The 15,270-nt window shown below is 40.8% G+C and overlaps 1 protein-coding gene across 2 annotated transcripts in view; it reads right to left on the minus strand.

Moving 5' to 3' along the window:
- The window catches only part of NKAIN2 (sodium/potassium transporting ATPase interacting 2), a 750,023-nt gene that overhangs the window by 11,819 nt on the left and 722,934 nt on the right, over nucleotides 1–15,270 (minus strand). For both annotated transcript variants that reach the window (XM_034765752.1, XM_034765750.1), the window contains exon 5: nucleotides 14,921–14,981. In XM_034765752.1, coding sequence (XP_034621643.1) covers nucleotides 14,921–14,981 — 61 coding nt within the window. The remainder of the gene's footprint in view (nucleotides 1–14,920; nucleotides 14,982–15,270) is intronic.

Consider the following 15,270-nt stretch of genomic DNA (forward strand, 5'->3'; position numbering starts at 1 on the left):
CAGGAGAGATTGAGAGATACCCACCCCAGAATAGCTTATAGCCTGGTGATTAGACCCTGCTCCAGAGTGGGGATTTGAACCTGCGTCTCCCACATCCAGGGTGAGTGCCCTAACAATTGGGCTATTAGGTAAAAAGGGGGCACTTCCCATCATTGTCGTTTTGTTAATGGAGGCTAAATCTTCTTGTGACTCTAGCCTGAAAAATCAGAGAGATTTGACATTTAGATGAACTATTTTGGCATTTTCAATTTTTTTTCGTTTCAATTGAAACAATTCATCAAAATCTACATGAATTCATGAAATGGTTTGACCCAAATAAATTTCAGCCGAAAAGTTTCACCTAGCTCTAGTGGACACCACCTTGATGTTACTTAGCAAGAGAGACGGCAAAGCTGCAAAGTTCAGATCTGGAACTGTATTTCCCCTAAGTACTGGGATGTCCTTGAGCAAACTGTGATTCTGAAGGTATCTGTATGCACCAGAAAGTAGCAAATTACTCTCTAATATAGGAAAGTCCCTTCTGATATGAATGCAATAATAAAATTAGAGTTCATCTGTCATTCCTTTTATAATTCACAAATCTGTATTTGAGATCTTTCATAGTGGACAACTTAAATACTGCATCTCACAACACATCATTACGAAGAGCTTTCACTCTAGGATAAACACTAACATATAATCATACTTAAACATACACATATCCACTTTCCCAAAACTCTAAACTATCCTTTTCGTAGTGCTGCGGTTCGCCGTCCCAGGCCAATGGGGGCTGCGGGAAGTGGCAGTCAGCATAGCCCTTGGCCCACGTCGCTTCCCACAGCCCCCATTGGCCTGGAGCGGTGAACCGCGGCCAGTGGGAGCGGCGATTGGTCCGAACCTGCGGATGCTGCAGTAAACAAACCGTCCCGTCCCGCCAGCAGATTTCTCTGATGAGCCGTGTGCCAAAGGTTGCCGATCCCTGGTCTAGCCCAGTGTATCTAAAAGATCACCTAAAGCACTGGAAAAAGGCCTCGGTCGACAACTTTGCTCCTCTGGCACAATGGTGCTTTCATCCATAAGGGTAAAGCTCATCTGTACAAGGGACAGAAGTTTCTTGGGGGTTTGTCCAAGACAGTGGAATGAACTCCCCCAAGAACTAAGGACCATCTCAAACCTCACCATTTTCCACTTCAAGAGCAAGGCAAACTTCTTCGTTTTGCCTTCTCCAACATAAACACATAATAGTATGTACATTAAAAAACAAATCAAAGCAACAACTTCCCCCACACCCCACGCCAACACCCAAATCCCTATCAAAACAAAACACTCCACTGCATTCACAATTCTTCTTTGGGTGAGAGGATGAGAGAGAGGATGAACTACATGCCACAGATGTTAGTTGCATTGTTTAATGCACTTGGATACTATGGTGATGGGGGTAGAATAAGAAGCAGTATAGACTAGAATGTAAGTAATCCCACTGTAATTAAAGGCACTACTTATTCAGTGAGGTGCTATTCAGCATGAGCAGAGCTAGCCCCATCCGGTCCATAATTAAGACCATTTGTACTGCAAAAAGGAGTAACAAAGACTATAACTGAATGGATTTTAGTGTGGATTACAGAGCTCTATGTTCACACTGCCCGGTCTTCTATGCTAGCCCCTCCAATTTATATATAGTGCCCCTTATGTACATGTGACTTCCTACTTATACCTGTTAAGGCACACATCTGCACTTCTCTTACATCAGCTCCGTATACTGCAGCCATTCACTCGGTACACTACAAATGAGGTTCCTAGATGCAGCCCTTGCACAGTGAATATATTCCTCCTCCTGGAGTATACAGTCACAATGCTAACTTTGTGACATAATTATTTCCATGGGAAGAGACACGTGTAATAAACACAGGCTTGAGATTTAAGGAGGACATGAATGAGCTCTTATTCAAACACAGATACATTCACAGATAAGGGTGACACAGGCCTTTGCTGGTATGTCTTGTAGTGAATTGCTTTTTGTATAAATGTTCTCTTTTTCAGCCTTCACCTTCTGAACAAAGAATTCAGAAAACAAGCTGTCTGGGCTAGATTGTCCACTGTTATAAATCAGCATAGCTCCACTGGCTTCAACAGATCTATGCCAATTTAAGTCAGCTGGGCGGACCTGTCCCTCTATATAGTATGTGTGTGTGTTCAGATGTATGTTGTAACATAAAGTTGTACTCTGTAAGTAATGACAAAATGACTCTGTCACAGGCAGGGATGCTTTGTTTTGAAGCCACAAGAAGAAATATCTTGAGGGACTTTCTAGGTTCTTTCCCAGAAAGCTAAACCAAAATGTTCAGAAACAAATTCCCAGCAATAAAAGGAGTTTGTGTGGGCTCAGAAAAAAAATGAGTGCTATTATCTCTGCATGGCAGTGTGTCCCTGTCTTTTGCTTTGTTGCACAAAGGAAACTCAGTGTGTAAACAGGCCAGATTACAAAGTGATATAAACAAGATGGGCCTATAGAGACAGCTCTGTTTTAACCAGACAGTACAGGCTCCCCACTTGTATATCCAGATGACAGTAGGGGAGAGAATATGATTGTGACCTTGTTAAAGGGATACAATGGCTCCTTACGTACAACAACAGTGCTGCAAGTGAACTAGGAATGGTGGGTAGTATGATATTAACTCTGATGCAGAGAATGCCTATAATTTCTTTGCAGCACATTTTCTTCATTGTGGCAGCATCTCAGTTAGCTCTGCAAAGCCTGTGGTGCCCAGACTGTGCTAAAAGCTCCCTATGGATTTTGAGTTAGTTCCTCAAAGTATGCAAAATGCTGCCCTTTCTGCTGGGCATTTTATCCTGGCTGTGCCTGAAAGGTCACTAAAAGTGTCATACTACAGATACACTCCTGGCAGCAGTAACATGAGATGAATAAAATAAGCCTCATTAGCTGAATCATTACAGATGTTTCAATTCCTAACCATATCCATCAAACACATTTTTGCCTACTATATTTTACTTTTATCTTGTATACCATCATTACCAAACTCAGGTCTTTAATCATGTTTTGCCTTCATAAACACACACACACACAATCCTACTCACATACCATATCAACAGATGAGATATACTGAGAGGCTTGCCTGAAATCTGGTAATGGAACATTTAACAATGAATAGCTCACTTTCATTTGTGAGTCTGAATCTCTTTCTTGCCTTGCTGATACTAACCTGCTCCTTGGTTTTAAGGTCAGGTTTACAAAAGCACCATAAACTCTTTCTAGGACATAACTGGGGAAGTCATGTAATTAAAATTGGTTATGGCTCAAAATAATGGACATATTTTCTATTAATACACCCACTAAAGACCTGATCTTGCAATCCTGGCACATAGTCAAAACTCCCATTGAAGTCAATAGGAGCTTTGAATTTGTCTCAGTCTGTAGGATGGGATTGTAAGTCTGAATTCGGTATTCAACTTCAGTTGTTGGACATTTGTTGGTGTGCAAAGAGCCTATTAAGCTGGGATGTGTATATCTGAACAGAAGGGGCCCCGTTTATATAAAAGAGTGAGGAGTTTCTACCAAGACCAGCAGGGAGGAACAAAGACATAATCAGATAGAGAAGTAGGCAGGAAATAATGTGGTATAATGTAGCAAAATGATGTCCATGCAGGAAAAAAGGGAAGACTATTAAAAGAAAACTCAGGTGACCGGACATCCCCCTCCAGCAAATAATACAAATGGCTTCAGTAGAGCTATGGCAATTTATACCAGCTTAGGATCTGACCCAAGAAGTTTAACAAGCATAGTTAGGAGCATGAGCCTATAGAAATAACACTGACATTATGGCGTTCATCAAATTTAGTAGGGATGTAAAATTCAGTACAGATTAAATATGAAAGGATACAGACTCTTGAGAGGAGGAGCGGGGACGAGTGGGTTGGAAAATAGCCATACATGTTACAAAAAATCATTCTTATCAAAACAAAATATTCCACGGTACACACAATTCTCCCCCTGGAGAGAGGCTGCGAGAGAATGGACCACACATGACAAATGTCAGTCACGTTACTCAATGCACTATTGGAAGGCTCTCAGCTACCACAGTGATGAGGGTGGTATAAGAACCTATCTGGACTAGACTAGACTACCGGATGTAGTTAAGAGCTGTGCAAAAATGCTGAATTTTACAAATCTTGACACAATTTACAAATGATTAATGGCGTGAAATTAGGGCCAATTTTATTAAATTTGAAATTAAAGCAGAAAACCAGAAGTCTGGCTTAAAAAATAAATAGAAAATCTATAAGCTAGGAGGAAGAGCTTCATGCTCTTGCAGGCTACCATTGCCATCTGGCCTTCTGCTAGGCTGTCTTGTGATGGCGTGATACTCACTGCCTGCCAACCCTACCCTAGCCTTACCCTTTGTATGCTGTGAGCGTGGCTGTTATGCACTGTTCAGCAGATAGGCAGAGGTTTGCTCTAATACAAATCTTCAAAAAAGTTTTCTTACAATGCTAATCGAATGCCATAGGCTTTGTCTTGTGGATATCGCAATTAAGACCCACAGAAGAGGATAGCAGAAAAGTGGCAGGGACAAAGAGCGTATCTGCCAGTTTGTGAAGCTGTGCCATTACCAGTGAGACATTATAGCAATAGATTGAAACTATGTAAGAGTTCCAAAGGGTTAGCAGAAGGAAATCCTCTAGCCATATTTCTCTGCTCTGGTTTTGATGTGCTCTCATAATTGCAATTTCATTCCCTTTCACAGCAATGGAAACCGTTCTTTGGCAGTCCCTTCTGGTAGCTCATGAATTTCCAGGTTTTCCAGCAGATCCTTATACCACTTAATTTGTTCTTTGAGACAATTCCCTGAGGGGCCCTCTCTGAGCCCTGCTGATCCCTGGCCAGCTCTTCCCTCACTCCATCTGGTATAAGCTAAAATCAGCAAAATCAGATTGTCAGAATTTTGTGTTATCACATCCCAATCAAGCTCCTTCCTCCATTCTGTTAAATGTCTCCACTCCCACTAAAATAATTTTAAAAATATATTTTATGTTTTCTCTTTAAGTATATCTCAGACAGGCCTGGGCCTTCTAGAACAATTTCCATTTGCTCTCCAATTTTTGTGCATGTGAACATTTCCAAAGTGTCCTTGAGATATTTTTAAATTGATAAAATATTTCTAAATTAGCTAAGGATTCCATAAGTTTTGCCCAGTGCCATCTAGAGGTAATGCAGGTTAACTAGGATCATCAGGGCACTAATAAAAGGAATTCTTAGGCGGAATTTGCTATAGGCCATCTCATCACAAGGGCTAAGCTGGTGATAAGGAAAGCGCAGACTGGGGCCATGCTACCACAATTATTATTTATTATTTGTATTATTGTAGAACCTAGGAGCCCCAGTCCTGGCCCAGGGCTCCATTGTGCCAGGCACTGCATAAACATGGGACAAAAAAAGACAGTCCCTGCCCCAAAGATCTTACAATCTAAATATAAGCCAAGAGACAAGAGATGGATAAAGCCACACGGGAGAGTAACAATATTGGTCAGCATGATGGGCTGTGGTCTCTGCACATCAATAGTGTAACGGATGTCAAGTTTTTTGTAGGCCTGACTGCAGAGGAGAGTTTTAAGAAGGGTGTAGAAGGAGGATAACGAGTTAATTTTGTGGATGTTTATGGGAAGTGCTTCCCAAGTGTGAGAGGCAGCAGGCAGAAATCACAAAGGTGGAAGATGGAGGCTGGCATCATGGGACAATCAGAGCAGGAACTGACATATCAATAGCAAATGAGAAATGATACAATACAAATAAACAAGCATAATAAGAATTAATAAGCATAACAAAGAGGAGAACTGGGCCCTGAATGTGTGAAGACTAACGAGGCAAGGTTAATGAAGAGCCATCCAAAAATTTAAAAGGAAAAGGCAAAAGTAATAAGAAATACGGAAACCTTTAGGGGGTGAAATAGACTAGACTAATGAACTAGACTAATAGACTAGAGAAAATGTAGCACAAAGATATGTGTCAGATAGGTCTAGGAACACCCAGGACACTACACAAAATCCAGTTTGACTCCTACAATGGGGAAAACACTAAATTGGACGGAATACAAGAATGCCAGACTGTGCAAGTGAGCAGACACACCTTGAAAAGTACAGCTCAATAGCTTTGGACCCCCAAACAAGGGATTTTGGAGGTTAGCTGTTCATATCAAACCTGCTTTAAAGAGTGCCAGACAAATGAGTGACAATGCTTTTCAGTTGAACTTGTTTGGAGCAGTGGTGACAAACTATACATTGCATTGAGTTAATCATATATGTGCATTCTCAGTAGGTAGTCCAGCCAATGTAGACACAACTCAAAGTCTCTTTAAACACAGCAGTTTGAATTAAGACTAGATGTCAAACTATTTGCTATTAGAGAAATACTGTACAGCGTCCAGTAAGATGTAAATCTGTATATCATGAATGGTTAACCTGAGTGTCTAGTCAGAACTGCAAAACTCCTTTGTTACTAACCCATTTCTATTATGGACTTGATAAAGTTGTGTAGGGCATTATTATCTTGATCTCCTTTCTTGAGTTTCTCCTCCAAGGACAATTACATCTGAGAGTAGCAGAGTAAGATTTTTGAAAGGGTTTGGGTGTAAAATTAATCTCTCTTTATAGAAAGGAGATTTACTTTGCATGCTCCCTGCATCTTTTCCAGTGCAATTTGCTTCTAAGGTGGCTTTTTATACTAGTGGAATCAATATAATATTTTAAGCAGCCTTATTTAAAAACACTTTTAATTTAATAAGATTCAGCAATGGATGATGAATGAAAAAAATACAATAATGTAAGGCAGATACATCCCCTTGGCTACTGTAATTCATTGATTTTATTAAACAGTATTCCATCGTGATGAGCCACCAAAATGGAAATGTTACTTCCTTCAAGCACTAATGTTATGTTATTTAGATATTTTTGAAACTCGAGCTTGACAATCCCCATAGGAGGCAGTGAGGGATGTGGGGGGAGGGGCAGGCAAGACAGTGAGGAAGAAGGGAAATTAACATCTATGAAGCCAGAGACAGCACCAGGTTCCCCCCACATTATTTTATTTATTTATATATTTTGTTTCACGCCACATCCCAGTCTCTTAGGGACTCCTTTAACATCAACTTCATTAGTTATGAAGGCAGCAATCCATAGCCAATTTTCCTTTCATGTCAAGCTTGTTCACATATAAACCCAGCCCTTTTGTTGGAAGCATTTGCAATTAATCCCGAAAACAAAGAAAATGCAAATCTTACAGTCTACTCTAACCAACCCTTCTGACTCAAGGTCCTGACCACCATCTATTATACACTAAAATGAATTGAAATTCCCACTTTGAACCTAACCTAATTTTCTAGTGATAATAGGCATGGATTCCCAGAAGCACTCTGTGCATCTTGATAGTAACATCCTAATTTCCTTTCCTGGTAAATGTTTTAAATAAGATTTTAGCACCAAAGGAAATTAACCTTTAAATTAATTGTAATTATAAAATGCCATCGCTGATTTTGTCTTCAGCCTAATTACTTGCTATTATTTAAACAAACTGCCCCTCCTCTGAGCTTTCACTTTGTTTCTCTCTCTGCAGCACAGTGCCAGCTGATCATACCTAAGGCAGCATAATGTCTGTGTAGGTCCTGTAAACACCTGGATAGTGTAGTTCAATTTACATGTCAAACACAACTAGTTTTTGTTTTTCTATCTGCTATTTATATACTCCCCCTCTGGCAGTTAAGGCTGCTTCCTAGATGTTTTCAATGTGTACTTTAGAACAAGTGGCCAAACCTTTTGGGATTCAGAGTGTTTACATCTCGCTGCTGGGGGAATGAGACGGTAAAAGCCAACCCTCTCTGTTTTTATTAGAGGCCACTTCTAAGGCTAGAACACAACTGAAAGTAATGAAGTGGGAATCAGCTATTGTTACTTTCAAAAGGCTGATGCTGTATAGACTTCCCAGTAAGTTTCCTACATGCTCATTGCTTGTGGTGGTAGTTTGGTTTCCCAAGCCAGCTTGTTGTAGGATGAAATATGTCAGACAGTGTCACGGGATTTCAGAAGCTCCAGTCTGTGTGTGTTTGCATCAGCATCCTGACAGCGGAAAAACATCCCATTGCTTTCCCCCTCTCCCTCTTTGGCTTCGCTTGCTTTATGTAGCAGTCACAGCACTAAATGAAACAAGTACACGGAAAAGATTCTAGCCAGTCAGTGGCTGTAAATTTGGGAGTGCAGTTGGGCCAAAGCACTTCGACAAATTTCAAATATATCTTTAGCCTCCCAGCCTCAGTCTGCTCATACAAGGCACAAATAGCTTGTTGAACAGGTGGGAAAACAGGTGCATGCATGTGGGGGGGGTCTCATATTTGTGTTTCAAGCATTGGTTTATAGCATTGGTTTATAGCATTTATTGAGAGTTTTTTTAATGCCTCAAAGAGCCATTCATGGGGCCAAAATAATGCAGGAGTCAGGCTTCCCAGGATATTTCAGTTCTTAGGTGGTAGATTTCTTTTGCATTACTCTGACCTGAGAAATGGCTTCCTGAGGCAAAACATATAAACACAAATATGAATACTGAGATAAACAGTCCTATTGGAGAAGGCACAGTTCTAGTGGAGACTTTTTCTATCCTCTTAGCCTCAAAACTCCCAATTCACACATCAGAGAGAAGCAAGGAGGAAGAGCGACAGATTTGCAATTTAACATTTATTACATGTTTCTGATTCTTTGTACTGTACTTTCAGAGCTTTTTAAGCAGAGACTAAGGCATAGTACTAATTCTCAATAATGCCTCACTAATCATACTGTGGGAGGCATTCGGCACAGAAATAAAGTAATATACAATAACAGCTTGGACTTCTATATGCCCTTTCATCCAAAGAGCTCAAAGTTATGAAGGCCTGCCAACACACCTGAGACGTATGTTAGTATTATTATTGTTTTGTCTTTACTCACCTGGTCTGTAATTATGCTGGGGTGTTCTTTTTATTAATGAATGAGAAACTGTTTTTATGATATTGCCTAGCACCCCAAGCACATTTATTATTATTATCCCTATTTTAAATATGGGAAACAGGTATGGACAGGTTAAATGACTTGCCCAAGGTCACAAAAAAGTCTATATCAGAGCCAAAAATAGAACACGGGAGTCCTGGCTCCCAATCCTGTGCATTCGCCAGAAGATCACATCTCTTAAAACTAACCAAATAAAATTCTCTTTTCCCATCCTTGTGAAATCATCATGGCACTTATCAGTTCATGGCTGGTATCCCAGAGCACCTCATTCTTTAACATTACAAATATCATTGATTTATGGGGGTTGTAGTATCTGTGACATTGTATTCTGGGATATCTTCAGTGAATCAGGAAGTACCAAGAGGTTTTCACTGAGGGGAGTAAAGAAATTAAAAAAGGTTACTTAGAACTTATTTCTGTGCCAAATATCCCTAAAAGTCTGGCTTGATGGATATTCAGCATGGAAAGCTGTCATTTTTGCTTTGCATTTCACCTTGAAATAACAAAAGAGGGAACAAGTTCTTAACAGGCAGTGATGTGGCACAGTAAGGTGAGAAGCCACAGTTGCCATATTTTAGATTCACCCCTGCTAGTACCGGGTGATGCAAAGCAGACCTCCCTGTGCTCCAGGACAGATAATAGTTCTACTGCTGTCTTCTTTGAGGGTGTGTTACAAAGGAAGAGGTCAGCTTTAGTTTGTAACTGTGGCTGCACAGGTGCCCCGGTGATGGATGGTGCTAGGTGGGGATGCACTGCACTGGCACATCCCCCTGCTGTCTCAGCTGCACCTCCTCCCTAGTCAGTGCTGCCCACCTTTGGGCTCCACTGACCCCCTTACCACTCCTCGTCCACCAGCAGAGGAGAGGTTGAGTCTGTTGAAAGTTGGTGCGGGTGCATTCCAGCTAAGCAGCCAGGTTCCTTGTTTAATTTCCTGCAGTATAAAAATCCCAGGAGGATGTTGTTTTATTGATGCCATTCCTGTTTTTCTCACTAAGTATCTGAATATTTAATAACATTTTTGAAAATATGTTGAATTTACTTTACGGAAGGCAGCTAACAGCTTATAGCAGGGAGCCAAACTGCTAGTGAGCAAAAGCCCATTAAATGAACATTTCAAAGTATTAAAAATAGTTTGTAATCTTTTAAAATTGTAGCCCTAATAAGATTTCAGGAAACAAATGAGAAGCTCTGGTAAGTTTACAGCTGTTGAATGCAGCCAAGCAAAGATAGCTGTCAACATTTTCCTGGTTTATTTTTTTAATTGCTGCACTAATAATGCTAATGAAGTTAGAATGACAATCACTGAGTCATACCAATGGCAATAGGGCAAATGATGGAGAGGAGTAATGGGAGGCCCAGCTGGGGGACTCAGGCCCTCCCCTCTTCCCAGATCTAGACCTCCAGGGGAATTCCTCTCAGAAGCACAAGGCTTCCAAGTTTCAAGTCTCCCTCCCTACTTGGGCACATGAAACAGGAGGCAGAGCAGGTCCCACAGAAGCAACAGGGACTTATTCAGCCACAGCCAAGAGTAGCATTAGGAAGGCAAGGGGTGAGGCACCTTCACAGCCCTTGGACATTGGGGATGACAGCAGGGTGTTTATTACCATTAGAATGTTGGCCATTCTTTTCTGTCTGCTGATTGGTTGTTTGTCCCCCATCGCCTTCCACCCTACTCTCCTACTGTCTCCCTGCTGCCAGCCTTACTCTTCCTGCCCTGGATGTTTCTCCCCCCAAATTCTCCTTCCCTTCCTTCCTTTTTCCCATGCTCTCAGCCCCTCCTAACACTTCGCCTCACCACAGCCTCTATTCCCATCACACCACAAATAAAAAACAACATGGAATTAACAAGAAGTGTGCCCATTATACTGGCCTGCATTAGGCAAGTTAAAAGCCAGAGCTTTTCCTTTTGGCTACAATGCCCACCTTATGCTCCACTTTCTCCCTACACCTAATTTCCTTCCCCCATTATTCCTTCTATTATTCCTCTGCTTTTATCTGGCACCACTTTCATGCTTGTTTCACCACTGATGGCAGGGGTCAACCAAAAGCCTGAGATTATGGACATAACTGTGAGGACCTGAGAAGCCTGAAAAGACCTGAGCGTTAGGTCAAACGCTCTAGGTTAAGTAAATCAGGCACCCATCATAAGCTTGATCACTTGGCTTTCATATTGCTGTGACCCTAAGACCCCTTTTATGCCAACCGGCAAAAGACACACCCAACAGATTGTTGTCAGAATATTCAGCCAAACAGTGTCTTGTAAGGTATCACATAAAAACTGGTGACACTCTGCTCATTAATGTCACTGTGTGATGTATGTACAGCATGTGTATAAAGAGTTATATATGGGTTCTAGAAATATGGTCTTAAAATATGTTGTGGAGGCAGCTGATAAAGAAGCCTGCCCCAGAAAAGGGATTGTGGATTTATCTGTCTGCATAGATCAAGTGAACCAGTGAAGAGAAAACCACTTGGGTAGATTGCAAGCAAAGTACAATAGAAGTACATTTGCATTTAAGGAAAACAAAGTGATCAAGCCAGTTGAGAAAGAAAATTGACCAGAGGGTGAAGAAGGCATCAACACCCCAGAGAGCAAGCAGAAGGGCAGAGGAACTTTGTCTGGACTTACTTTTCAAGGGATATATTTCAAAGGATTTCTGGACTGCCAAAGGGGAAAAAAGGGACTCCCAAAGGGACCAGCACTCTTGGAATCTGTGAAAAGGTGGATTCCCCCAAGCATGTGGATTGAGGATGCTGAGAACTGACTGTAGGTGAGAAAGTGCCTGAGACCAGGATTGTAATCTGTAAAATTTTACACACTAGAAAATATGTTGTATTTTGTTTTATTCTTAACCATTTTCTGTTTCTATTATCTCTGCATAGTATCACTGAAATCTCTGTTCTTTATTAATAAACTTATTCCTGGTTTATAAATTCATCTCACTGCTGGTATACTAAGTAAGGTTTGCAGCCTCAGTGGAGTCAACAGCCCGGTGTGTGTTCTGTCTCTTCAGAGACAGCAGACTTGGTAATTTCTGTAAGAGTCCAGCAAGAGGAACGGGACACTGCAGAGAGACATCTCTAGGGAACTGGGGTTCACTGAATGTTAGCTGCAAGGCAAGATAGACTGGCAGAGTCTCGAGGAGTTTGCTGGTGAGGCAGGCAGACTGGAGCTGCCACAAAATTTAAGCTCCAGCAAAGCTCTCTCTTGCTGTGGCAGAGGGGCCTACGGTTCTGGGCGCCCCAAAAGACTGTCACGGTTGCATCTCATTTCCTTACCCTTTGTCTGTGGCTTGTTTTTTAAAAATCAATTTGGTCTGTGAGTGTTTTGGGGCAAGGACAATGTTTATACAAGAGCCAGCACAATAGGGGCTTGGTCTTGATTGTACTCTTTAGACACCACCTGAATATAATAAATAAATAAGAAACAGCCAACAGGAAGAAGATATAGATCTATATAAAGATGCAATTCCTCCTTCCCCTTTTGGGCATGTAGGAACTGGCAGATATAGCAGAACCAAAGTAGTTCTGATATATGGGGTAAGTAAGTATCAGGGAACCAGCACAACTGGGGTCGGATTTATAATCCCTGTGCGCCATGCAGTGACTCAGATCAACAGTCTGAAACAACCACATAAATGGGAGTTGCAGCTTTTGCAGGGGCTTAGGCTATAGTGATGACCATGGAGTTCCCTTGGGGATAAAATTCCCTTCTCCTGAAAGCATTCTCTTTTCACTCTGGCTTGCTGCACATGAGATGATCTGGCCCAGAATATTTTGAAGAAGTTACACACAGAATCTGTGTGTAGAATATAAACACAGGAAATATGAAATCACAACAGCAGACACTTAACTGTCCTGACAGGGGGCCGTAAAAGATGTATGTGCAGGGAAAGGGAGGAGAATGACTAGAAAACACAGTTAACTGGTAATTCAGAAATCAGAAAATAAACATGAATAAAGGTGGATGTAGGGGGTCCAAATTCTTGCCCAGCTGAGGAGCACATGTTATAGGTCAGGGTGCCATGCAAAGGCAGAGAAAAACTCATTTTTGTACTCCCCTAAACCAGGGCCATAGTATATAGGACTGGTCCCATAGTATAAGGGAGAACTTTCCTCAAGTTGCTTTGCTTTATGACGTCTGTTAATAGAATTAAAAGACTAAAACCATAGCTGGGGATCACTGTAGTCTAGGGGCATCTCAACCACACTCCCATTTCTCTGGCCTCGCTCCATAAACTGGCCCCAGGTGGAATGGTGGTGGAGAAGCCTCAGTGCTGGCTTTATGTATCTGGGGCCATCCCTGCACTGTGGTGATGCTCCCAGAACTGGATAAGCTGACTCTTTAGTCAGATTCCACTGCTGGTGTGGTGCAAAGCTGCTGCACCTACTTGGAGGATCAGGCCGATGGTATATAGTACACTAGCAAAGTTATAAGAGAACCAAAATAGGCAAGAAATCTACAAGAAAATCTCCTGAAAAGCATGAACATCTTTTTCTCCGGGTAGCTCTCACAACGGTGAATGGAAAATTGTATAATGTTAGCTATACATGTTTTGAGACGGAAATACCATTTTACAAACCACAGGAGAAATCTTTTGAGTTTTTAATTAATTCTTCACCTGTTCAGTGAGCCAAATCTTGATGTCTTTACTCAGTTTTTACTTCGATTTGGCCCAGCAGCATTACAGAAAACTGAAAATGAATGTACTCTCTTAGAAGAGGAGGCAGAATTGTTTTAAATATGATTCCATTTTGGGGTGGTCTAATTCTCCTCTAGCTCTGTTGCTACCCAACTTATCGAATTAGACAACAGGACAAAGAGCTTATGCCTACATCATTTCATGACATGGCACTACATTAATGGGTAGGCCTTCACAGCAAACATGCTCAGAGCCCTTTTTACTAATATTCCACTCCTACCTCCACAAAAACAAAAGAAGGCTGAAATGAATCTCTTCTCTAGGACGTTGGAAATGAGGTTTACTTAAATGCTAAATCTCCATGATGGCTCACAGTGGCACTGCAAAACTAATAGATTATAGGGTTCCAGCTATTTTCCACACAGCAAAACATACAAAGGAAACCCCACCAGGTTTATTATCGCTCCCAATCAAGTAAAAGCCTGTAAGCTTCCTGTTGGAAAAATCTGTCTCTAGGATTCATGTATATTTTATCAAAGTTACATGCAGTCCGGATATTTGTTTCTGAAGCATTTCAATCCCAAACTGCACTGAAATACTGCTGTGCCTCTTTTTTTTAAAAAAAAATCAAAGTTAAAATAAATAATAAATGAGATTACTTGGATCCATAGCTTCTATTCACAGTAAATTCTCCTCAACAGGTTTTTATTGACACAAGTAAGTAAGAGAAACCTAAAGATATTTTTTAAACATTTCCACTACTTTTAATTGTACACTGGAGCAGCAGGACCTAAACAGGAACACAGCTTCACCTCTCTTAAATGAAATTCCTGCAATGATCTAAAGCCAGTTCTTGCCAGAAGTGCTGTTACAATCCCTTGCAGTCAACACAGAAGAGATGTACCCCCATCAGTAGCCAATTATTTTCACAATAGTTAATAACAGTCTTAAAAAAAGTGTTGTTTACAAATTCTAGGAGAGAGGGGAGTTGATTTGTTTTGCTTTAACAACATGTTGCTGAGAAAAAAAAGCTGTAAGTCATGCTTTCAGAATACTAAAGAATTTTTTAAAAAGTTGCATTTAATCACTTCCTTGATTTGCTAGACATTTACTAATAGATCAAGTGTGTGGGACCGAAGGCATGCTCCCGACGACCCTATAACAAAGTATTTAGGATGAAGCTCAGAGAGTGTCAGGAGAGTTAAGAATATCACAAAGAATTCATCTAGTATTAATAAAGCTTTAGTACTTACAGCTGTCCTCTTCTTCAGTAATACATTTCACAACATAACAGGCATAGATGAACCCTGCCAGCTGAAACAAAATGTAATAGTATTAGATATAAAGCCAATACAAAAATTGGGTTAAAACACCAAACCCAAAAACTTCCTAGACTCTTTGCTGAGGCATTGCCAATTCTTTATTATAGTTCTTTATGTCCTTTAGTGAGTGGATTTCTCTTATTTTCTGTGACTCTATTAGAACTAGTCAGGAAATTATTTTTTCCCCCTGCAAAACATTCCAAGAAAAATGAAAGGAAAATTGCTTTAGGCAAAAATTTCCCATACAAATGTGCATTTTTGTTAAACAACTGAAAAACAAA

This window comes from Trachemys scripta, chromosome 3 (assembly GCF_013100865.1).
Source record: "Trachemys scripta elegans isolate TJP31775 chromosome 3, CAS_Tse_1.0, whole genome shotgun sequence".
In the NCBI taxonomy this organism is placed as follows: domain Eukaryota; kingdom Metazoa; phylum Chordata; order Testudines; family Emydidae; genus Trachemys; species Trachemys scripta.